This window comes from Ochotona princeps, chromosome 7 (genome assembly GCF_030435755.1).
Source record: "Ochotona princeps isolate mOchPri1 chromosome 7, mOchPri1.hap1, whole genome shotgun sequence".
Taxonomy (NCBI): Eukaryota; Metazoa; Chordata; class Mammalia; order Lagomorpha; family Ochotonidae; genus Ochotona; species Ochotona princeps.
This window is the reverse complement of record NC_080838.1, coordinates 10904600-10929668: the sequence shown is the minus strand read 5'-3', so window position 1 is coordinate 10929668 and position 25069 is coordinate 10904600. Positions and strand designations below refer to the sequence as shown.

General features: G+C 40.6%; 1 protein-coding gene and 1 long non-coding RNA gene across 2 annotated transcripts in view; one reads left to right on the top strand and one right to left on the bottom strand.

Annotated features, from left to right (window-relative positions):
- LOC131480799 (uncharacterized) overlaps nucleotides 1-1272 on the bottom strand; it is a 121498-nt gene extending 120226 nt beyond the window's left edge. Inside the window, exon 1 of the long non-coding RNA XR_009245826.1 lies at nucleotides 1153-1272. This is a non-coding gene — a long non-coding RNA (uncharacterized LOC131480799). The remainder of the gene's footprint in view (nucleotides 1-1152) is intronic.
- A 153-nt stretch (nucleotides 1273-1425) lies between these two features.
- TMEM184C (transmembrane protein 184C) lies at nucleotides 1426-24528 on the top strand. The gene is made up of 10 exons (XM_004588127.4): nucleotides 1426-2052; nucleotides 10119-10249; nucleotides 10341-10377; nucleotides 11431-11636; nucleotides 18532-18606; nucleotides 19649-19742; nucleotides 21486-21598; nucleotides 22470-22569; nucleotides 23360-23531; nucleotides 23766-24528. The coding sequence occupies exons 1-10, from the start codon at nucleotides 1930-1932 to the stop codon at nucleotides 24029-24031; spliced, it is 1317 nt and encodes a 438-aa protein (XP_004588184.1). The 5' UTR covers nucleotides 1426-1929; the 3' UTR covers nucleotides 24032-24528.
- Nucleotides 24529-25069: the final 541 nt, after the last annotated feature.

The window sequence follows — 25069 nt, the reverse complement described above, 5'->3', positions numbered from 1 at the left end:
AATCCAAGTTGCAAAACAGAGATGTTAATGACTTGGAACAGAGCTGCAGAAATCAGCTCCAGAATTTGGTTCACACAGAAGACACGGGGGAAGATAATCGTAACACTGTACTGATGTCTGAGAACCACAGACTAGGGGCACTCAGTATTACAGGCCTTCTTGTGCTCACCACCAACAGGCAGAAAGCCCTGCATTGGAACGATTGGACATGCCAAATGGTTACATCCAAGCCCTTTGAAGTCTGGAAAGACCAAGATTAGAATCTAAGCTCAGGAAGCTAGGGCAAATCACTCAACCACAGGAAACTACCTTCTCACTCCGTGGAAAGGAAAACTTCCTTCCTCTTAGGACTTCTGTGCAGATCAACTGAGAGCAGGTAGGTGAAGAAATCAGAACAGTACTGAGCCGCAGGACACAGTCTTACAGCTAATGAAAAAGCCGTTACTTAGTCTTTTGCCTTTTAAAGGTTTGAAGACTCCACTTGCTATCTGTTGGCTCTATAAAGCTATAAAGTTAAAAGTTGTGAGTACCGTCCTGGTGCGATAGCCAAGTGGCTAAAACCCTCACCTTACAGCGCCAGGATACTATATGGACACCGGTTCATATCCTGCTGCTCCATTTCCCATCCAGCTCCCTGCTTGTGGCCTGGGAAAGCAGTAGAGGACGGCCCAAAGCCCTGGGACCCTGCACCCGCGTGGGAGACCCAGGAGAAGCCCCTGGCTCTTTCCTTCAGATGGGCTCAGCTCTGGCTGTTGCGGCCACTTGAGGAGTGAACCAGCAGACAGAAGATCTTTTTCTCTGTCTCTCCTTCTCTCTGTATATCTGACTCTCCAACTTTAAAAAAAAAAAATCTCCATCTTAAAAAAAAAGCTATGAGTACACAAAATTCCTTTCAATTGTCATGCCAACCTTTTGAAACTTTGACGAGTGCAAGTTTTTAATGCAAGTTCTAAATGTGGAAAGGACATTCCGTATTTGACGGGCTTCTAAAATTAAGCTGTCTTTAGAATGATACTTCTCCAGGATCCAGAAATGCCCTATCCCTGGATTTTCGCCACTGATAGCCAAGTAGGCAAGTGCTTTCCACTCTCACTCATTCCACTTGCCCTTCGTATTCACTCCCAGGCGAACTCTAAAATAACTGTCCCTTACCCAAGCTTTCTTCGAGCTGGAATAAGTCCATTAGAAGAACAAAAACTAGCGTTTCTCAAGTGTCCCAAGCTGCGGCTTCGAGAAGCCCCAGAGAGCGGTTCACACACAGCAACAGCGTTCTTCTTGCCGCCTTTTCTCCGCAGTACGCAAGCCTGGGGCCACGCCCCCGCGCACATGACCAATCAGAGTGTGGAAAACGGGCCGGATGAGGCGGTCTCCCCTGGACACTGACGACGAATCACCTGCCTCAAACAGCAAGGGCGGAAGCGGAAGAGCGCTGAAGCCCCCGCTTTGGCCTGGTGTTCCGCCGCATAGGATGCCCGGTTCGAGAGAGTGATAGAAAACCTGGGGCCTCTCCTACCAACAGCACCGGGCCCAGAGACGCCTCCCCTAGAAAAACGCTAGCGCGCAAGGTCCCCAAAGGACGGTCCTGGTCGTGCCGCCCTCTCCCAGGCCATGGTGCAGGCGGAGCTCAGGGGCATCCCCAGGTGAGGGCCGCGGGAGTCCACCGCGCTCGAGCCGGGTCGATGCGGGTTCGGGGAGAAAGCATGCTGCCCGCCCTGCGCCCTGCTTGCACCCTGAGCGGCCCCCGTTGCAGCAACAGAAAGCGCAGCGCCGGCCGAGGCGGCGGCTGGAGCTGTTGCTGAAGTCTCCCGACCAACGCTGGGTTCTCCGTAGTATGAGAGTGGAGAAAACAGCCGGAGAACAGGGCTCTCCCGGTGACAGCTTCCCGCGAGCTCTTTCCGCTGGCTCCTCGGAGCCGATCGGTGCGACAACATGCCTTGCACCTGCACCTGGAGGAACTGGAGGCAGTGGATCCGACCTCTGGCTGTGGTCATCTACCTGGTGTCCATAGTGGTCGCGGTGCCCCTGTGCGTGTGGGAATTACAGAAGCTGGAGGTAAGAGGGGCCCGGCGCCGTCCGCCTCTCCCCTGTCTCAATCCGAGAAGGCGACACCTATCCCCCACTGCTGCCCTAGACACCCGGGCGCGGTACCTTGACATCTTGTGCGCACGTCTGAGCCCAGTCTCGGGTTGTAAACGTGTCTAGTTTTTGTTGTCCGTTACGGTTCTTCGTGGCATTCTACAGGTCGAGGTGGGGCAAGAATGAGAAAACAGAATGCGTTAGCAAAGCTGCGAGGAACACTAGTTTTGCAAATATTCATCTGTGTCGTGCACGGTCAGTCTATTCCTGAAATCTGGTTTACTCAGATATTGGACTTAGATAAATCAAATTGACTGTTTAGAGAACCATGTATAGAATGTTGGTAGCTTTTAATTAGCTTCCTGAGTTAAGGGATTCTAGTTGATTCAACCTTGTTATTACTCGAGCTGTTACCTCTTAACTAGCAAAGGTTTTGCAAGAAGTCCCTGGTATATTTTTGATGTCATATTGTTATTGTGACATCAGTAAAGTTGTACAAACCACAAGACCCCAAAGTAAATGTTTAACTAAGACACAAACTTTTAAAAAATTGTTTAGTGGACTTTCGATTTGAATTAACAAAAATCACAAAGTGTATTTACTGAGAAACGCTCATGTTACAGGAGCTATGGAAAAACTGGTTATTTCAGTTGCTTTTGTATTGTGGAAATTAGTTTTATGTGTTTAAACGAAATATATTTAACACACACTTGGGCTCTGCATTTTCATTTTGTGGTGGTTGTTATTGAGTTCCCATTCTGCATAGTTCATAATTATTCTACTACATTCAGTATTTCTCGTTTCTTAGATATTTAGGGCTTTCTGCCATACTTTACTAAAATTCAGGTATAAGCATTTTTAAAATTGGGTAAAGGTTTCTTGCTTTGAAGTATTTCCTTGGGGGATGGCACACAGTTTACTTGTCAGGTTAATGGTGTGTGGAAATGTCCTGGATTAAGACTTCCCCAGTTGCTGATTTTTAGGGACAATTTTTTCAATCTGCTGACACCCTGCACCAAATTCTCAACATGTGTTGCCTAGAGTCTTTTCATCATGCCAACCGGAGTATCGAGGTAGAGACAAGTCACATTTTAGGTGTCTTTTTCCATGCTGACTAGTCCCAGAAGAAAAGCCAGTGTTCCTAACTGTGGCTATCAAGGCCCGACACATGCTGGACCACTCCCCTTAAGCTCTGCTTGTGCTCAGGTCCTGGGTTTTCCCCACTCTGGCTTTGCCTGCTTCTGCCTCACAACCTTGCCCTCCCCTCTATACTGTTCTCATCCCTTCATGCCCTTCAAGTCTTAGATGTCACTGGACAACCCCAGTGAAAATGCCAGGCTTCCCTTCCCCAAGTTCTCTGCTTTGTTTTTTGAAGAACTTCTATATTGTCTACCATGAGAGAAGTTTTATGTAGTTTTCTCTTCCTCTCCTGCTGCTGCCTCAGTCCCTGTGACTCAGTCCCAGTGAGGAATCAGGCCATTGGGCCATTGTGTCTCCTGAGAGACATAAACATGGTACCTGCCTTCATGGAATGCAGTGGTGGAGGCAGAGAGAACAAAGCCAGATGACAAAAATATTTTAAGTATTATTAAAACCAGCTGGGGTGGGGGAGGGAACACAGACAGGACAGTCTTATTGCACAGTTTCAAGAACTCACTATGTCGGACCAGAAATGGTCTCCCCAAGAAACTGTTCAACCCATCCGGACAATAAGTAGCTGGACTCCATGCTTAATATATGTTTGCAAGGAAAGAATCTTGATTGAATTTGAACTGTAATGCTGCATCAAGGTGGAGGAATCCACCAGGGGGAAGGGAAGGGGAGGGGGATTCCCAAAGCCTATGAAACTGTCACATAATGCTAAATATTAATTTAAAATAAATAAATAAATAAATAAAAAGAACTCACTATGGAAAATGGAGTAGAAGTGAAAGGAGATTAGAAAGTTCTGTGTGGTGATCGAGAAGTAGTGGGCTATGGTGATTTACAGCTGGGCTCAGGATCTCAGAAGTAGAGACAGAAAACTGAACCAACAGGACTTGCAAGTGGGTTGGATTGGAAGGGACAAGCAACAATTAAGTGGAGAAGTCAAAGCTGAATCTGAGATTTTTGATCTGAATAACTGATGCCAGGGACCGAGATGGAAAGTAAAAGGTTTGAGAGCAATTTAATTATGTGCATGAGAAACCTTTAGTGTCATGAGAAACCTTCAGATTGGCTTGTCAGATAGGCATATCTTGGACTCAGGATAGAGCTGCAGATACAAATGTGAGAGTTTCTCACTGCCATAAAATACTATACATGGAGCAACTTAAAACAGAATTTTTCCCCCCGAGATCAGAAAAATGTTTTGGAATCCAGGAGAGAGGTTCCAGTAGGAGTGACGCCTGGAGGTGTCCACCCCCTTTGGTTTCCAGTGGTCACATTCCTGCTGTGTCCTCTTCTGGTAGAGAGGACCCTCTCTGGTGCCTTTTTGTCTTACAAGAGCACCAGCCCTGTCAGATTGGGCTCCTGTTTTAGGATTTCATTTAACCTTCATTACCTGCTAACAGCCCCATCCCCAGTCACAGTGTGGGTTAGGATCTCAGCAGAAGAATTTTGGGTAGGGCCCTGTGCAGTGGCCTAGCGGCTAAAGTCCTCGCCTTGAACGTGCTGGGATCCCATATGGGCACCGGTTCTAATCCCGGCACCTCTGCTTCCCATCCAGCTCCCTGCTTGTGGCCTGGGAAAGCAGTCAAGGATAGCCCAAAGCCTTGGCACCCTGCACCCACGTGGGAGACCTGGAGGAAGCTCCAGACTCCTGGCTTCAGATCGGAGCAGCATCGGCCATTGTGGTTATTTGGGGAGTGAATCATTGGATGGAAGATCTTCCTCTCTTATATCTGACTTTGCAATAAAAATAAATAAATCTTAAAAAAAAAAAAAAAGAATTTGGGTATACAGTTATGCCCATGGCAGAATCATCAGAATGTCGGTGGTGGTAAAGCCAGTAGGATGGATGAGATTAAAAGAAGAAACTGAAAGGGCCAGCAGCCTAGCGTTAATATAGAGCGGTCAGGCAGAGCAGGAGGAGCTCCAGGAGGCAGCATGCAGCGGGAGAGTAGAGTGCCAAAAGGGTGTTTCAGAAAGGAAGCGATGACCAGTAACCAGTGCTACTACAATGTCCCTTGGTTTCCACAAGGTAGAAGAGTCCATGTGAGATGAAAAAGTGGAATCAGGGTAGGAATTTAAGTTTGTTATTCATTTTTTGTCTCAACAATGTTTTAAACAAGATTTTATTTTTATTGGAAAGGAAGATTTACAGACAGGAGAGAGACAAAGAGAGATCTCTCATCCACTGGCTCACACTCCAAATGGCCACAACGGCCAGAGTTGAGCCAATCCAAAGCCACGAGCCAGGAGGTTCCTCCTGGTATCCCACACAGGTGCAGAGTCCCTAGGCTTTGGGCCATCCTCGACTGCTTTTCCAGGCCACTAGCAGGGAGCTGGATGGGAAGCAGAGCAGCTAGGACCCGAACTGGCGCCCATATGGGATGCTGGTGCTTATGGATGGAGTTTGGCCAGTGAAGCCATCGCGCTGGCCCTGAGGATTTTGATTCTGCAGATAACTGAGAAATGAATGCCCAGGAGAGAGAGGGTAGTGTGAGTAAGGAAGGATTTGCTTGCTTTTGTTTTTAAGGGCACAGACACTGACTACAGCTTGCCCTCAGATTTTAGCTATAGTCTGTGTTTAATCCTCTTTAAAACCCTAAGGCCGAGATAGGTGACTGTAATGACATTGTGCAAAGGGCTTCATATACTTTATCCTTGTTCTGTTCGTTATGAGCTGATGTGTTTAAAATTCTTAATACTGTGCCCAGCAAATAGTAGGCCCTAATTAGCACATCTTTTTAGGAAAAAAATATATATTTATATATATGTACGTATATACACACGCATACATGATATTTCTTTGAAAAACAGAGTTAGAGGAGAAAAACATCATTCACTGGTTCATTCCCCAGATGGCAAAACAGCCAGCCCAGGCCAGGCTGAAGCCACTAGCTTTAGCTGGGTCTCCCACGTGGGTGTAGCTTGGACCAAAACATTTGGGTCATCTTCCAGGCTCTTCTCAGGCCATTAGCAGGCAACTGGAACGTAAGTGGAGAGGCCGGAACGTTAATCCATGCCCATATGGGTTGTTGGTGTCAACAAGCAGGGATTTTACCCACTATGTGACAGTGCCAGGTCTGCCACTATTTTTTTTTTTATTTAAATGACGTGATTATAGTATTGGGGCATAATTTTTCCCTCATGTGTAGGCTGTATCAGGCTCTTAACACTTGAGATAAAATTACATGTTTATCTACTTGATCACCTGATGCGTTTTGACTTACACTGAGAGACATTTTGTATGAAAAAAAAGCTTGTATTTTAAAGACTAGAGTCAGTGTTCACAATGAGAAGCCCCTGGGAAAGAGGCTACCGAAAATGGGAGGTTCATGAACTTCTCCCACTGCTGTCATGTCTTGGCCCAATGCAGGCTTTCCTTGGAATGAAGGGATGATCGTCCGTCTGCACTGCTGGAGCTTTCTCTCACCGTCTCCTGTGGCCAGGCATGTCTAATGGACCTCAGGCAAGCTCAGTGCTTCTCTGTAGTCTGTTTGCCTGAACACCAGCGTCTGTCCACTTTGCTCTCTTCCCCTCTGCAGGCCGGAGCCCAGATCCCCCTTTCCTGTGCTGTGCTCCTGTGAAGCACAGCCTGGAGAAGAGTTAACTTGGCTCCTAGACACTGCTTTCTCTTGAGCGGTTTTATCTGTGCCTTCTTTCTTCAGGTTATCTTAGAAAAAGCTTTGCATCTAATCCTCCTTTTGTGAGCTCAAAACAAACAAAACGACAACAAGAAACTGTAGCATGTCTGATAAGTTTAAGACTTAGGTTGATAGTTTCTTTATTGAAGTGTGTCTCAAGTTGAATTAATTACCTAGAGAGAAATGAAATAATTTCCACGAACACCTGATAGTGACTTTTTCTGATATAACATTGCTTACATTGAACACACTTAAAGTAGTTTAAATTTCTTACACACCTAGCTTTTTGCATATTTCAAAAATCAAAATGGATATAAAATCAATGATTAGTATGGGCTGATGTTTTTCTGAAACCGATTTGCAGTGTGAAAATGTTACTAGCTCCCTGGGGTACAGTTTTTTCTTATTTTGACGTGACTATGCTGAAATGACTGAGTTATCCAGAGTCACCCGTTTTATGATTGTTTGAGAAAGCACTTTCTTCCTCACTGCACACTGTAATTATATATTTGGCCTTCATTAGTCACAAACACATGAAGTTTCTCTTATGTCTACAACAAAGTCCTACTTTTGGGCACTATAGCAATCATTGAAAAAAAAGACATTAAAATTACTTGGCAGGGCTCTCCTAATAGTAACTTTGAAAAAGAAAAAGTGCCCTATATTTCTGCTGCTACTATTTTCCTAGGTTATTGAAATTGATACCCACTTTTAAATGAAAGTGAGCAAAGTAGAATGCCCTGGAAAAATGAGTGTTCATTTTCAGGCTCCTGTACATTTCAAAGTAGAAATTTATTGATATAAAATAAACTTTGTTCTCCATTTTTTAAATTTCCTATTTCTTTCATATCTAACCCCATATTGAGCAGAAAATACCTTGTTAAACCAGTGAAATGTGGAGTTGCTGGCTCTAGCACTATTTTGTTAGCTGCTCAAACCACTCAGTTTCCAAAAACAAATACTGCTGCCCTTTAAAAAAACAAAACAAAACAAAAAAAATTCAGATTCTTCAAGACAGGCTTGTGAATTAGTGATTAGATGCCACCGTGGGATGTGCTTGGGTTTAAAACCTGCCTCTGGCGCAGAAGTCCAGCGTTGTGCTGGTGCAGACCCAGGAAGCAGTAGTGTTGGCTCCGACAAGTACATGGTTGCCAACTGATCAGAACACTGATCAGAACACCTGATCAGAACTGTATGAGTTCAGGGCTCCTAAGTTCGGCCCCTGTCAGGAGCTGTCACAAGCCTCTGGGAGCTAACAGTGAATAGGGAAGCTTTATTAGCACTTGGACACACTCTTTTTCTGAAAACCAGTAATAATAATAATAATAAATTCCTTCTCTAGGGCTCCCCAAAAAAGAGCAGATTCAGATACAGTTTTGCATAAAGTTGGTCAGTGCTACTTTAGAGTAAGTATATTTTTAGAAATTCAGCTTGTAAAGAATAAAATATTGATTGAATACTGACCTTGAAAGGTATATACACACACACACACACAATCCTGAATTGGTATTGTTATATATAGAACAGGAGTCATATGTAAACACAGTTTATTTGAGTAGTAGCGTAAAGGAGGGCTATAAGAGATCATGTGTGGGGTACGCATTTGGCCTGAAGGTAAAAATACTAATAGTAGAGCTCCTGGGCTCACTCCTGATTCTGATTGCCTGCTAATACTGACTCTGGAAGGCAGCAGGTGATTTTGCAAGTCAGGTCTCTGCCATCCATGTGGCTGACTTATGTTGAGACCTGTGTTATGTTCCTGGCTCCTGGCTTTGGCCCAGCACTAGTTGTTGTGAACATTTGTGTATTAAACCAGGGACCAGGGTGTTGAAGCTTCAGCTGTCTTGTCACTCCTCTTGCCATCTCCTGTTACCTTTCAAATAATAATTTTGTTTAGAATTTTTTTAAAAAGATTTTCTTAATTTTTTTTTTTTTTTTTTTTGGAAAGGCTGATTTACAAAGAGAAGGAGAGAAAAATTTCTATAATCCATTGATTCACTCCCCAAATGGCCACAACATCTTGAGCTGAACTGGTCCAAAGCTAGGAGCCAAGAGTTTCTTCCAGGTCTCCCCACATGGGTGCAGGGTCCCAAGGCTTTGGACTGTCATCCTCTGCATTCCCAGGCCACGAGCAGAAAGCTGGACGGAAAGTGGAGCAGCCAGGACACAAACTGGCACCCATATGGGATCCCAGTTCTTGGAGGTGAAGAATTAGCCATTTCAGCTATCATGCTGGGCCCCCTCAAACAATAAGTTTTAAAACTCTTGTTGAGAGAATCCATTTAGGGACCAGCATTATAGTACAGCAAATTGAGCTGCTACTTGAAATACTGTTCACTGTTTTCACAGCACCAGTTTGATTCCTGCCTGCTCCGTTTTCAAGTTCCTGGGCCCCTGCCATCCACGTGTGAGACTCAGATGAAGTTACAGGCTCCTGCTTTCAGCCTGTTTCAGCCCCTGCCACTGCGGCTGTTTAGGGGAGTGAGCCAGTGGATGAAAGATGTCTACTTTTCCACTCTTTCAATGTCCTGTGCCTTTAAACAAAAGGCATGTCAAGATCAGAGCCAAACATCAGGCAAATAGCATACAATAAATGTTCATTGTTGTTTTTATAATTGTTTTTATATTTAAAAAAGAGAGAGAGAGACAGTGAGAGAAAGGTTTTGCATCTGCTGATTTATTCCCCAGATGGCTGTGACATCCAGTGCTGCGCCAGGCTGAAACCAAGAGCTTCATCCTGGTCCCTCACGTGGGGTTCAGGGCCCAAGCACATGGGCCGTTAGCATGGAGCTAGATCACAAGTGGAGTAGGTGAGACACCAACCATTGCCCATATGAGAAACTGGTGTCCTGGGGCAGTCTCAGCTGCTGTGCAGGAATGCCAGCTCTAGAGTTTTAGCTTTTAACAAGCATCAAAAGATTTTTACATGGGACTTGCAGAAGATTTTGAAACTGCTGTACATTTGTGAAAGCATTAAAGAATTATGAAAGACAAACAGCAAACTGAGAAGTGAGCTATTAATATTCTTGACAAATGAAAAGCTATTAGAAATGCTCCTTGAAAAATGCTCATGAAAAATATGACCCCCACCTCCACAAAAAACAGACTGTTTGAATGAGAAATAAAATAATAATTTAGAAAATAGTATTCCTTATTTGTAATCAAATGAAAATATAAGATATAGAAATGTTTTATTAAGGTTTTTAACTTTACTATCAGAATCTATAGTAATGCATTATTTTGTTTCTCAAGGTTGGAATACACACCAAGGCTTGGTTTATTGCTGGAATCTTTCTGCTGTTAACTATACCTATATCCCTCTGGGTGATATTGCAGCACTTAGTGCATTATACACAACCTGAACTACAAAAACCAATAATAAGGTAAATCATGTGTTTTTATTCTCCTAGTGTTGTTTGCTTATTTTGTAAATTTGACAAAATTTTTAAAATTTATGTTTTGCTTTCCAAATAGGATTCTTTGGATGGTACCCATATACAGTTTAGATAGTGTAAGTATGTCCATTTTATTTCATTAACTTAGGACTTGTCGGATGATGTTAACGATGCTTACAGAAGATTTAAGATAATGCAAGTAGATCTTTTTCATTAAACAGTAGAAAAGTGGAAAAGTTCACTTGCTGATAATATTGATAACAGACATAAAGTATGATTATAGGAAAGAAAAGTACAACTGCTTTACATTTTATAAACTATTTTCTTTGTTTAATCTTTTAAGCTCACAGAGTGTAGTGGCTGTTGGTTGTTTCAAGGGTGTTTTAAATTAGATTCATGCCTCAGCATCCAAAAGGACTAGCTCTAGGACCCCTGTGGATACCAAAACCTGAAGGTACTTGGGTGCCCTGTGTAGTATTTGCACGTAACCTACATATATTTCTCCCCTGGACTTTTAAGTCATGCCTAGGTTCCTTAAGTTGCTTGGTGCACTAAATTCTGTGTAAATAATGGTTTTATTGTATTGCTTAGAAACTAAGACAAGAAAAAAAAGTCCATTGATGTTGAGCACAGTCTTTTTTCTTTGAGTCCAGGGTTAGTTGAATTACAGAAGGACCAACTATAAATTACCTTCCTTTGTATTTATTAAGTCTTTTGTTTGAACCAAAGAAGAAAAAATTCCCCAGTGGATATACATGTAATTATCATATAATGCTGTTTGGATTTCTAAAGGAAACACCATAACAAATATTTACAACGACCAAATAAAAATTTCAGATTATATATAAGAATTCATTTAATTTAGTTCTTCTCTTGATACTCATTTTTTTATCTCTACTTATCTTTGCTTACCTATACCTAAGATGTTTGTGTCTTTTGAAAACTTATTTTACACCTATGGAACTGTATCATAAAATAAAAATAAATTTTAAATTTTATTTTACATATTTTCTGGTAGCTATGATAATGGTAGTTTTTAGAGTGGTCAATATTGGTATGTCACAAGACATCTCAAATTTTTAAGCTAGCAAATCTTGAGGACCATGAATTGGAATTACAATTGATTTATCTTGCCTACAACTATTTTTAACACTTGTGCTTTTTCATAGTGGGTAGCTTTGAAGTTCCCCAGCATTGCCATTTATGTGGATACCTGCAGAGAATGCTATGAAGCCTATGTCATTTACAGCTTTATGCAATTCCTTACCAATTACTTAACGAACCGATATCCAAATCTGGTGTTAATTCTTGAAGCCAAAGATCAGCAGAAGCATTTCCCTCCTCTGTGTTGCTGTCCACCATGGGCTATGGGAGAGTAAGTATTTTTTGGTTTTAATCCTATTTCTGTTTTGCTTCAATTTAAGCAAAATTCTTAAATACCAGACTTTGGTAGGTCAGTCTGTTAGGTACTGCGAACAAGGCAAAACACAAAAAAAACCAGAATGCCTTACCCTGATATACTTGATAGTGAAGTTTAAAGGCAAACAAAACACCCCTTTTTTTTAAGTTTTTTTTTTTAATTGGAAAGTCAGATATACAGGGAGGAGGAAAGATAGAGAGGAAGATCTTCAGTCAGCTGATACACTCCCCAAGTGGCCGCAACAGCCAGAGCTGAGCCAATCCAAAGCCAGGAGCCAGGAGCTTCTTCCCGGTCTCCCACATAGGTGTAGAGTCCCAACACTTTGAATCATCCTCTACTGCTTTCCCAGGCCACAAGCAGGGAGCTGAATGGGAAGCAGGGCTGCTGGGATTAGAACCGCTGCCCATATGGGATCTTAACACGTTTAAGATGAAGACTTTAGCCGCTAGGCCCAAGACACATTTTTATAATCCACCTGTGTGTTGGTATTTGTTAATTATCCCAAACAGAAAAGTCAAAATATTTCAGGAATGGCAGTGTGGGATGCCATATGATGTGGTGGTTAAGATGCCACTTGGGTGACCTATATCCCATGTCAGAGTGCCTGGAGTTAGGTCTGAGTTCTACTTCCAGTTCCTGCTTCCTGCTGTGCCATCAGTAATGTCTTTGGTGCTTAAATACTTGCCAAGTGCATGAGAGACCCAGATGGAGCTCCTGACTGCTGGCTTACCTTGACCCACCGCAGCTATTACTCTCATTGGGGAATGAACCAGCAAATACAAGATCTCTTTCTCTGTGGGTGCCTGTCTTTCGGATGAATTATAAATACTTTTTTAAAATACTTATTTTATTTGTAATGAGAGGCAGAGTTATATATGGAGAAGAGGAGACAGGGAAATCTTCCATTCGCTGTCTCACTCCCCAAATGGCCACAATGGCCAGTGCTGAGCCAATCCACAACCAAGAGCCAGAAACCTCTTCTGTGGGTGCAGGGACCTGAGTCATCCTCCACTGCTTTCTCAGGCCATTAGCAAGAGCTAGATTAGATGCGGAGCCATTGAGACTCAAACCAATGCCCATGTGGGTTGCTGGCACTGCAGGCAGAAGCTTACCTGACTGCACCACGATATTGGCCTCAAATTATAAATGATTTTTTAAAATCCTATTGCAATTGAAATTCAGGGTCTGTTAAATTTTTGCAATATCACATAGCTGGTTAAAAGAGTTGGTGGAGGTGGGTGTTTGGCCCAGCACTTAAGATGCACACATTGCAAGTCTTAACAGCTGGGTAAAGTATTTAGCCCTGGCTCCTGACTCTGGTTCCCTGCTAATGTAGCCCCTAGGAGACAGCAAGAATGAGTCAAATTATTTGGTTCTTGCCCCCTGTGTGGGAGACCTGGAATGTGTATCTGACTCTGCTTTTGGTCCCAGCCTTTATGGGCATTTGAGAAATAAACCCATGGATGGGTCTACTCCTACACTGCTTCTTCGTACTCCTCCCAACTGCTCCCTTCCCAGTAACTAATTAAGAAAGAAGGGGGCGGGGGGGGACTTGGAAAGATAACCTAAGATTGGAAACAGCATATATGCAATAGGGACAACAAATAATGTTTTTACCAATAACATTAATGTTTATGCTATATGTTTGTGTAGGACATTAAATGAAAAGCTTATATGTCATGTACAGTTTTCATTTTGAAAAGTAAATTGAGCTTAAGATTGCACTTACTTACAAATGAACCATGGCTGTTTTTCAGCAAGCAGGCATTTGAAAACAGTGTTTTAGAAAGATCAATTTGCAATATTATTTTTTTTAAAGATTTACTTATTTTTATTGCAAAGTCAGATATACAGAGAGGAGAGACAGAAAGGAAGATCTTCCATCCGATGATTCACTCCCCAAGTGAGCGCAGTGGCCGGTGCTGGGCCAATCCAAAACCGGGAACCTGGAACCTCTTCTGGGTCTCCCACACATGTGCAGGGTGCCAAAGCTTTGGGCTGTCCTCAGCTGCCTTCCCAGGCCACAAGCAGGGAGCTGGATGGGAAGTGGAGCTGCCAGGATTAGAACCGGCGCCTATATGGGATCCCGGGGCTTTCAAGGCGAGGACTTCAGCCGCTAGGCCACTGCACCAGGCCTAATTTGCAATATTATAAAAGATGCTTGAGATGGAGAAAGATTGCAGAGATGGAGAAATAGGAGGTTGTAATCATCCATCTTTGAGATGATGAAAGGATGAAATTAGATTAGAAAGTAAAGCAGTAAGAATGCATCCAAAGAGTCAATGAGACTTGACAATAGATAAACAGGGAATACGGTGGAAGTTATAAGCCAGCATTCATGGAATGATGTGGAGGTGTTGGCAGTCAGTGTAAGTGTACAACTTAGAGATGGCTACATTGCCTGTCACAAGGCACAGAATTATTTGTACAAAATCCTGACATAGTTGTGTCTCTTAACACACTGAATGTTATAGGGAGCTATTTGGCTTTTTGAAAAAAAAGAAAACAAAATGTGTTGAGAACCTAGTGGCAGTGTATGGTTATTTCTTAATACACAAAGCAGATGTAGACTTCATGGAATGTATAATTTGATTAGGAATTAAGTGAAGACACAAATAGAGGAAATGCAATGAAGGAAAATAGGCAGCCATGAGAAAGGGTAATAAGGAAAACTTAATGTAGGTTGGAGAACAGAGAAGACAGATTGTGCTGAACTCTGAAAACAGTAAATACAAATAAATGGGCATTTATAGGTAAGGTGCAAATTGAAAGTGTCATTGGATGCCAGACTGCTAAGAAGAAACAACATGAGTAGGGATTGGACCTAGTGCGGTGGCTCAATAGCTCAGTCTTCACGTTGCAGGCACCAGGATCTCATGAGCACCAGTTCATGTCCTGACTGCTCCACTTTCTATCCAGCTCCCTGCGTATGACCTGGGAAAGCAGCAGAAGATGGCTGGAGCCTTAGGACCTTACACCAGCATGCGAGACCTTGAGGAGGCTCCTGGCTCCTGGTTTCAGATCTGCTTACCTCCAGCCATTGCAGCCACTATGAGAGTGAAACAGCAGATAGAAGATCTTTCTCCCTATCTCTTTTTAGCTCTATACATCTGATCTGGCTTTCCAATAAAAATATATAAATCTTTAAAAAAAAATAGGGGGGTGCTTACTAAACTAGCAGAATTCTTGTTTTAAAGCAGTCAGGGATTTGAACAATTCAAGGTGCGTATGTGGTAACTGATCAGATATTGAGATGTTGGGTCAGTGACTTAACTGTGTTTAAGCTGACTTAGGCCAAAGACAGTACTCAAAGGTGAAGCCTTATAAAAGAGGATGAGAACTTACCTGCAAGTCTGATGGGTGAGAGTCTTTGTCATGAGAAGCCACTGTAGGTTGCTATGCAGAGAACTGGTTTCCAAATTCCATTTTCAAAGATTGTTGTATTTGTGTTGACTAAAATGGAACTGGTCAAAGGTATGAGTTGAGTGAGATGAGAGACTCCCATTGTTAAGTATAGATGATAAGATATGATAGTGGCAACTTGATTTTGATAAGGGCTGTTTCATTGCTATAGAACCTAAGATAAGGCTCTAATGTAAGCTCTTCAGACTAGCAGACTGCTTTGTTTTGGATTCTTTTGTTAAAGAGGCAGAGACACAAAGAGATGGGCTTACCATATGCTGTCTCCCCCCCTTCAAATGCCCACAAAAGCTAGAACTGTGCCCGGCTGAAGCCAGGCTCCAGGGACATCCGGTTCTCCTCTATGGGTGACAGGAGCCCTGCTACTTGAGCCGTCAGCATCTGCCTTACAGAGCAGGAGGCAGCTGCTTTAGCCAGGAATCAAGCACAAGCCTTGGATCAGGACCAGTAGGCTGAACACGTTCTACAGACCAGCACAAGTGGTCTGAGCTCACGAAAATCCCATGCCTCTGTCAAATGGCATTACAGAAATGCCCACATTCTGTGTTTGTGCACTTGCTTTGTTTGCTGCTAAACAATTGTCTCCTAAATCTCTCTCACTTTTTTTTTTTTAAGTTTTCCTGGGACTTGAATTCTGAGTAAATGGGATTGATAGTCAGCAGTGCATTCACGGATACCAAGTTTTCTTGTCTTTAAGCAGATGCTGAATGTTTTCTAAAATCATAGAGTTGAGGAATGAGGGCCTAGTAATAATATTTTTCATTCTACCTTTTATAAATAAAATGTAGGTTACTCTGTGATAACCAGTGTAAAATAAATATCTGATAATTAACAAGGCTGTTGCTGTTTCAGACAATATAATGTTTTTACTGTGCAGATACTGTGACACATTTAAGGTTGATTCATGGTAAAAAAAAAAAACAGCTCTCCTGTTTATACTGTGATTTCTGTGACATAAGCGTTGAGTGCAGTCAGTTTTCTTGTGAAGGCTTTGTGTAGGCCATTCATGGGAATAAGGGAAACACTTCTCCTAGTGACTTAATGCACTTGTGCTTCTATAATCGGAACAGCACTAACCTTTATTCTTCTTCCCTGACTCTTAGTGGGCTATAACCCAAATTTTTAAAATAAGTTGAATTCATCAGAATTTGAAAACCTTTGCTGTGGGTATGCATCTTAATGTGGATATATAGTAGGTCTTGTTCAACTTCGCAGGTTAGTGACCCTTAGAATAATGTTGGTACATTGCCATCCTGTGTCAGAGTACCAGGGTTCAAGTGCTGGCTGTACTTTTCTGCTCTAGCTTCCCACTAACATATACCCTTGGAGGCAGCAGGTAAGTCCAGGGCCTTGATTCCTGCCACCCATGAGAGAGACTAGGCTGCAGTTCTGCAATCCCAGCTTCTGCCTGGCCCGGCCATTACAGTTGCAGGCATTTGGGGAGTGAACCAGTGAATGAAAGATCTCCCTTCTTATCTCAGCTTTTCAAGTCTCTCTGCTTTTCATATAAAATGAAAATAAATAAGAATTTAAAAAGAAGTAAATAAAATTGTTTCGTTGAACAGTATCCTTTCCAGACTTCATTGTTTACCTGTCAAGGTGGTGTGGAGTGGTGTTTCACTGTACCCTTACATTGGATTTCTTTCATTGTTAATTTTGTAGAGTCAATTTGAAAATGCTTTAAAAGTCCTATTGAAATTTATTTCTTACAAGTGAATTTGAGTCTCTCTTTTCTAAAGATTTATTTATTTTTATTGGAAAGTCAGATATAGAGAGAGGAGGAGGGACAGGAAGATCTTCTGTCTGATGATTCACTCCCCAGAGGGGCCACAATATCCGGAGCTGAGCCCATCCAAAGCCAGGAACGCAGAGTTTCTTCCAGGTCACCCACATGGGTGCAGGGAGCTGGATGGGAAGCAGTGCTGCCAGAATTAGAACTGGTTCCATATGGGATCCTGGCACATTCAAGGTGAAGACTTTAGCCAGGTCCTGGGTAGTTTTTAAAGGTCTTCAAGTTTAAGAGTTATTCCTCATATCTTGCATATCAGATCTTTTAATTATCATTTTTTTCTTCTTAAAGCATGTCCCTTTCAAATTCTTTGCTGTCGTAATTGACACACTTTCTCAGACATATTTCATTTATAAGAAGTTTTTATTTTGCTCTCTTTTTTATGACATTTTGTTTTATTGGCAAGGGAGATTTACAGAGAGGAGGAGACAGAAAGATCTTCCATTTGCTCATTTACTCCCCAAGTGGTCTTAATGGCCGGAGCTGAGCCGAACAAAAGCCAAGAGCTTCTTCTGAGTCTCCAATGCAGGTATAGGGTCCCAAGACTTTGGGCCATCCTCGACTGCTTTTCCAGACCACAAGCAGGGAGCTGGATGGGAAGCAGAGCAGCCAGGACTTTAACCAGCATCCATATGGGATGCCAGTACTTGCAAGCAGGGGATTAATCAGTTGAACCATTGTGCTACCGGAGGGGGTGGGGGGTGTCACGCCCCCTCCTTGGTCTAAATTTTAAGAGGACTCTTCCATGGCTCTTTAATCATGTTAAAAAAAAAATTGTCTTGGCTTTTGTTTGTTTATTTTGGTTTGATTTGTTTGGTACTCCTTATAGATTTTCCGTTATGTTGAATAAGCCTGGAAAGAACAGATGTTTTATGCAGGATCTTTGCTTCCACCTGTCTGAATATCCAGCAAGAATATTCTCTGTCATACTCAAAAACTAGAAGGAAACCAAATCTTAAATGCAAACAGTTTCTTTTTCATTAAAAAAGTGTATTTGAAAGGGAGAATTACAGCGAGAGAAAAATAGAAATCTTCCATCTGCTACTTCATTTACCAAATGGGCTCAAAGGCAAGAGTTGGCTTGGTTTGGAAGCCAAGAGCCAGGAACTTCTTCCGGGTCTCCTGCGTGACAGCAGCCCAAGCACTTAGGCCAGCTTCCTCTGCTTTCCCAGGCACATCAGCAGGGAGTTGGATTGGAAATGGAGCAGCCACGACTCAAATCTGCATTCATATAGGATCTAAGCTGCAGGCTTAACCTGCACAACACCACCAGTCCCCATAAATAATAATTTCCAAAAAATGAAATGCCCTCTTTCTCAGACATACACACAATTGCTCTGTGACTCAATGTCAGTCTTCCGGAATTACACTGGGCTTCTCTTTTATGTGCTTTACTACACAGGAATTCAGACTGTACCCAAAAGGGAGGTATTTCAGAAGATACAATTGTCAGATAATGTTGTCAGTGGTGTTTAGATCATTTGTTGCCACTCACATCCTTCCCTCACTACCATTTAGGATTACTAAATTGAAAGAATTGAAACATATCATTTGTCAAAGTGGTTTTAATTTGGAGACTGGAGAAAATCTGAAGCTGTTTCAATGAATACTTGAATTGCTAAAGTTCTTTCTCTTTTGCAGAGTATTGCTGTTTAGGTGCAAACTGGGTGTGTTGCAGTATACAGTTGTCAGACCATTCACCACCATTGTTGCTTTGTAAGCAAACATTTTATGTTATTTATTGTTTTAAAATCCTCCAGCTTTTATTCATATGTGATCAACTGAGTAACAAAACAGAGGATTAATTTAGGTGTTTGTTCTTTAGTTCTGGTCCATCTGAAAAATCAGTTCATGAAAAACTTAGCTCTGTGAAAATAAATATGGCAGAGAATCACCACGTCCTGCATCCTCCTTAAAGCTCATGCAGAAATTACTGTCTAAAGTTACTATCCACACAGCTTTAGAAACTGTTGAATGGAGTTCATGTGTGCTACTTTGCATTAATTACATGGGTTTTTGTGGGTTTTTTTTTCTAGTTAATTTAGAGGAAGAAGATGTATCTTTCTGTAAAACATTCTGTTAGGGCTAGACACTTCAGGGTAAAATGGTTTATTCATTAACTTATGTGGCAAAAAGTAATCCCTCAAAATGTTGAGAACATCAAATAATATCAGGCAGGTGGCTTACATGTTCCATCTACTAGTACCCACTAACATTCTGCATGCTAACAGAAGACCTGGGAAAAAGCAAGTCAAAGAAATGCTTCTGCCATTGAGCTAGTGGTTTTTTTTCCAGTTAAGACAAATTTATTAATGAAAGCATGCTTTATTTTTCAGCATGTTAGATATTAGATAAATGTAGAATTTAACACTGATTATAAAACATGTTTGAGAGAATCTGTGTCTTCATAAAATTTATCTCCAAGACAACGGAGCAGGGGACCCTCTCACTTGTAGAGGTGTACTGTGTCTAGCAGTAAAGCTTCACAAAACTGGGCAACATTGTTCTGAATTTAGTAACTAATCTTCCCTGTTAAAATGTCTGTGCCTTAGTTTGGATTTCCTTCAAGTTGGAGAAATAATCATGGCAACATTCTGAGGAAAACATTTTTCCTTAAATTTTGTAGTACCTCTGGCTGAAATAATTAGAGGATCACTCAAATAAGCTGATTTGTAAGTGTAGGTTTTGCTGTTGTTGCATTTGAAATACATTTTAATTTCATTAATCAAAAAGTTGTCTCATTTTTACCATTTTTTAGAATCTGTGAGCTGGTTGGTATATATGATGAAGGGAACTTTAGCTTTTCAAATGCTTGGACTTACTTGGTTATAATAAACAATATGTCACAATTGGTAAGTAAATGTTCGTTTTCCTTGATTATACTAAGTTAGTATCTATAGCTCTGAATTCCCTGAAGCAGTTTCATCTTGGAATAAAGCTTGATTGTCTGTTTCTTCACCTTGAAATATAATTCACAGTTAGAACTTATGCATTTTGAAGAAAGCAATTCTCTGATACCATATATTTTGAATGAAAAGAAAATTGAGAATGTCAAGTTTAAAAATAGGTAATGTTCTCAAAACTGGAATGCTCTAAAAACATGTATTCTGAAGAACTGATCAGAGGGAGTACATTACTTTGAGTATCTTTGTAAATAAAGTCTCTGATTTATAATAGCAGAAGTCTAGAAAGAATTCCTTGCCCAGTGGTAGGGACTGGTTAAAGATACTATGGTCTTGTCATCGGCAAAGTTTTAAGCAGTTGTTACATATAATCCTCATTCCAAGGCAAGTAATTTCGTAATTCTCCAGACAGAGTTCTCACTTAACAGGCACTTACCTGTAACAACTCAGATTGAATATATGCAGAGAGTGTTTGGGTTTCTAATATGCAACAAGAAATGCTAAGGAATGAGTGAGATATCCCATAGCCATTGTGTTTAATCTTCTTGAAAAGCAAAACAAACACACAACTTAAGGGAACCTGTTATTGAGCATTAGGGTCATTAACAGAATGTAACCTGGGTGAATTATATGGTTTATTTGGTTTCATTTCTCAATTTTGTTTTCTGCTTAAAACATGCGTTACTTGTTCTGAGACATCTAGCAAAAATCTATAATTATAAGCTATATGGTAATAGGACCAAGGTTATAAATATATTCATGCTGGTAGACCACAAAACATGAAGATATTATATAAATATTACATACTAAATATAAAAATATTTCTCTAAGATGATTCTTGGGTATTTACTGTACAAAACAAAAGTTTTAGATTGTTTTGATTTTAAAATTTAATTGCTATCTGGCAAACTCTTTTCTATTTAGGGTTGGTTCTTCTGCACTCTTATTTACCTGAAAGCCATGGTTCTCAAATTCAAAAACCTGGTTTGTGAAAAAGAATATGGAAGTGTCCAAATCATGTGGACATTTTAATATGCTGTTTTCTGTACTATTTTAGAATTATTTTAAATATTTTCCTTAAAAATTGTAGCGACATTTTCTCAGTGTTTCTGTGATAATTCACATTCTAAACACTCACAAATAAATATTAAACAATAGAAAAGTAAGGTGCTTTAAGAAGGAAAAAATTAAGCAATGAATTTTGTTTAGTTGATGGCATTAACAAAGAAGCCAACATATATTAAAGAATGGTTGCATGAAACTGCTGTGAATATAGCTTCATTGTTTCTTGCTCTCATATTCTGAAATTAGCATTTTATGGTTTTAATGGAACTAGGTGAATTTTTAGGAAAATTTCCATTGCTATTGAATATTAGATTACTACTACTGATTTCTAGAGTTGAGCATTTATTTAAAAAAAAAAACTAACGTTGCTGCCCTTGTGAAACACTGTTCACCAATTCTTTTAGCTGTCATGATTGCAATTTTTTGAGACTGCACTTATTTGTTATCTTACATATAAGCATAGTGTTATTTATGTAAGAGAAATTAGGCAATAAACATAAAATTAGAGGTAAGCAGTCTTTAGAATCAATTAGATTTTCTTGTTTTTATTTTTCCTTTTATGGAAGAACTTTTTTTCATTTATGTCAGCTATTGTTATTGAAGTTTAAATGTTCATTTTGCCTCTAGTTTGCCATGTACTGTCTCCTGCTATTTTATAAAGTACTAAAGGAAGAACTGAGTCCAATCCAACCTGTTGGCAAATTTCTTTGTGTAAAGCTGGTAGTTTTCGTGTCTTTCTGGTAAGTGTTGCTTTCCCATGAATGTTCTCATTTTCTAAAAGGCAGTAAAGATTGGGGAAGGAGGATCTTGAACCTCAGTGCAGATGGGCTACAGTGTCTCAACCTAACTTACACTGCATCCCAGTAGAACTACATCATCACAGGGTCACTGTACGCTCAGTATGTAATGTCACAAAAAGTAAAGCTTAGTCCCATTGTATTACACAATACTATGCAGTCTGGAAGAAGACTGATGTAGCATGCTTAATAATATAGGGCAGTGTTCATCAGTAAACACTTTTTTAAAACAGAAAGCAGAACTATACAATGTTCTTATTTTAGAAAATGCTTGGACACTGGGAGGGGGCGGTCCTAGAAGTGAATATAATAAATTTAACAAGTTAGAAACAATACAAAAATGGGAGAAGAAAATCCTTGACAATCAGCACCTGGAAAGAATGACCAACATGATGAAGAGCATTTGTCGTGTATAACTTCTCATTACAACTTTCAGGTTGTTCCTAACTAGAAACAAAATTGAAATATACTCTAGCTAGAACTATGATGCCTTGTCTCTCATTAAGTGGTGTTTACATTAACCTGGGCAATTTGTGGAGACTGCTAAGTAGCTCCTACACTTTAAAACAAGATTACTCTCAATACTGCTGTTGTAAAAAAAATACTAATTCATACATGTCTAAACAGCACTTACATATCTACTACATGAAATTAGTTGGTAAAGCAAATATAAGTACCTTTTCTTCAAGAATACATTGTAAAAGGGGTAGTGGTGGGTTACACTGGGTGTTAACTTTTAAAAGACATACTTTTAAAACAACTGCTCATTTTATGCTTGATATAGATTTGGCGTTTACCTTTTCCTAACATATAGGCAAGCAGTAGTTATTGCTTTGTTGGTAAAAGTTGGCGTTATTTCTGAAAAGCATACATGGGAATGGCAAACTGTAGAAGCTGTGGCTACGGGACTCCAGGTAAGCAGTGCTGTTACTCAGTATAACCTGACTACTTGTGAAGCATTTTATGCTACTTCCGTGAAGCCTGCTACATGCAGGCTAAGGGGATACTCTTACCCTCCTGTCAGATGAGGAAGCAGAGAACTAGTTGGCCCTAAGTACAGAATTTTGGTAGAACCAAGAGTAAAACCTGATTCTTCCAATCTCTATCTTCCTCCTAGATTTTAGGTCTATGAAATACTGGATTGCTCACTCAGTAGTGGTGCAGAATAGGTTTGAATTTTATATCTTGACCTTTTTTTGAAGAGGTCAAAACCAGATTATTTTGTTCATAATCTGAAAAGGAAAATAAAAGAAGCTGCTGATGTGTTAAGAACCGTTGAGAAGGGCCCGGCGGCGTGGCCTAGCGGCTAAGGTCCTCGCCTTGAAAGCCCCGGGATCCCATATGGGCGCCGGTTCTGATCCCGGCAGCTCCACTTCCCATCCAGCTCCCTGCTTGTGGCCTGGGAAAGCAGTCGAGGACGGCCCGGAGCTTTGGGACCCTGCACCTGCGTGGGAGACCCGGAAGAGGTTCCTGGTCCCGGCATCGGATTGGCACATACCGGCCCGTTGCGGCTCACTTGGGTGGTGAAACATCGGATGGAGGATCTTCCTCTCTGTCTCTCCTCCTCTCTGTATATCCGGCTTTCCAATAATAATAAAATCTTTAAAAAAAAAAAAAAAAAAAAAGAACCGTTGAGAAACAGAGCATTGAAGAAAACCAGATTTAAACCAGAGATGGTTAATGCAGATGTAACTCTTGTTCCAGGACTTTATTATCTGTATTGAGATGTTCCTGGCTGCTATTGCTCATCACTACACTTTCTCGTATAAACCCTATGTCCAAGAGGCGGAAGAGGGCTCATGCTTTGACTCTTTTCTTGCCATGTGGGATGTTTCAGATATTAGAGATGATATTTCTGAACAAGTAAGGCATGTTGGTAAGTACCAGCCATTTAATTCATCCAGTTAGGTAGTATTAATATTTCTTCAAAGACAATTTAAATATGCTTGAGAAACTTAAAAGGATTAGGTAAACAGTACCATAATACTGGCTCTTCAGATATGGAGTAAGGAGAGGTGGGAATTAGAAGGGGAGCTAAGGAAGCTCATTTTTAGAATGGGTAATGGTCAAAATAACTGGCTAACATAGAAACCTCTACATTACTTTAAAGGACGAACAGTCAGAGGACATCCTAGGAAAAAATTCTTTCCTGAGGACCAAGATCAGAATGAGCATACCAGTTTGTTATCATCATCATCACAGGATGCAATGTCTATTGCCTCTTCTATGCCACCTTCACCTGTGGGTCACTACCAAGGGTTTGGACACACTGTGACTCCCCAAACTACGCCCACTGCAGCCAAGCTGTGTGACGAAATACTTAATGATGCTATGGAGAAGAAAAAAGAACCTTCAGATCAAGCTTTGGAATCCTGACCAGTATGAAAAGGCAAAAAATGAAAAAAACTCTGTTAGAACCGTCATATTCCATTATCTGGTATCTCCCAAGGCTCAGAACGTTTGTGCTTGGGACAAGCCATAAATTATGGAAAATTTCAACGCAAAGATAGGTGAAAACCAGATACAACTACTGGACTTACATATGAGTTTTACATATTGCAAATAGTCTAAATCTCCTAGACTTAGACTTGATTTCCTAACACTAGAGTATCACATACTCAAATGGTAGAAAATGACTTCAGCTAAATGCTCTTGATGTTACGTTGCTTTAGCAAGAGGATGGACACTGTTAACAGAGCTTCCTACCATGCTGCATGAATGTAAGGCTCTGGAATTAACAGAAAGCCTAATTCAGAAACAGGAATTAGTGGAACATCATCAAAATCATGTGCCATATAAGCTTATCTAACGATTATTTCTCTACTTCTCAAATGGATGTCTTTCAATAAATAATTTATCATTTTTTCCTGCAACTTTTTATGTTTGTCATTCTTTAAAAGATAAGCTTTTCATGCTGTAACAAAAATTTCTTAAATAGCACAGCAAAAATGTTAACAATTACTGCTTTTCTTCAGAGCTACCAAAAATATCAACAAATATACATGTCTGTTGAATTATCTGAATTATTCATTTATCCAAATAAGTCTAATTTTCAGAGAAAGTCATTTAGAATGATGCTTCTTTAGTTGGTAGTCACAACCCATAGTCATGTGCAACATTTTGGACTAAAATAAAGTATGAAAAGTACCATTATGGATGTTTTCAAAACCTTTGCTTTATGTTTATACAAACATAACCTTCATATATGGCATACCCTCATATCAACATGCCTTTTTATATGTGTGTGGATATAGACATGTATCTAAATTCTGGGTCACAGTAACAGTATCTGTTCACAATTCTCAAATATTTCTCTTGAAATTAAAGCTAACAAATGCGGTAAAAAAAAAAAGCTTAAATAAAATCAGTAAAGCTACAGGATACAAAATTAACATAGAAACATCAGTAGCATTT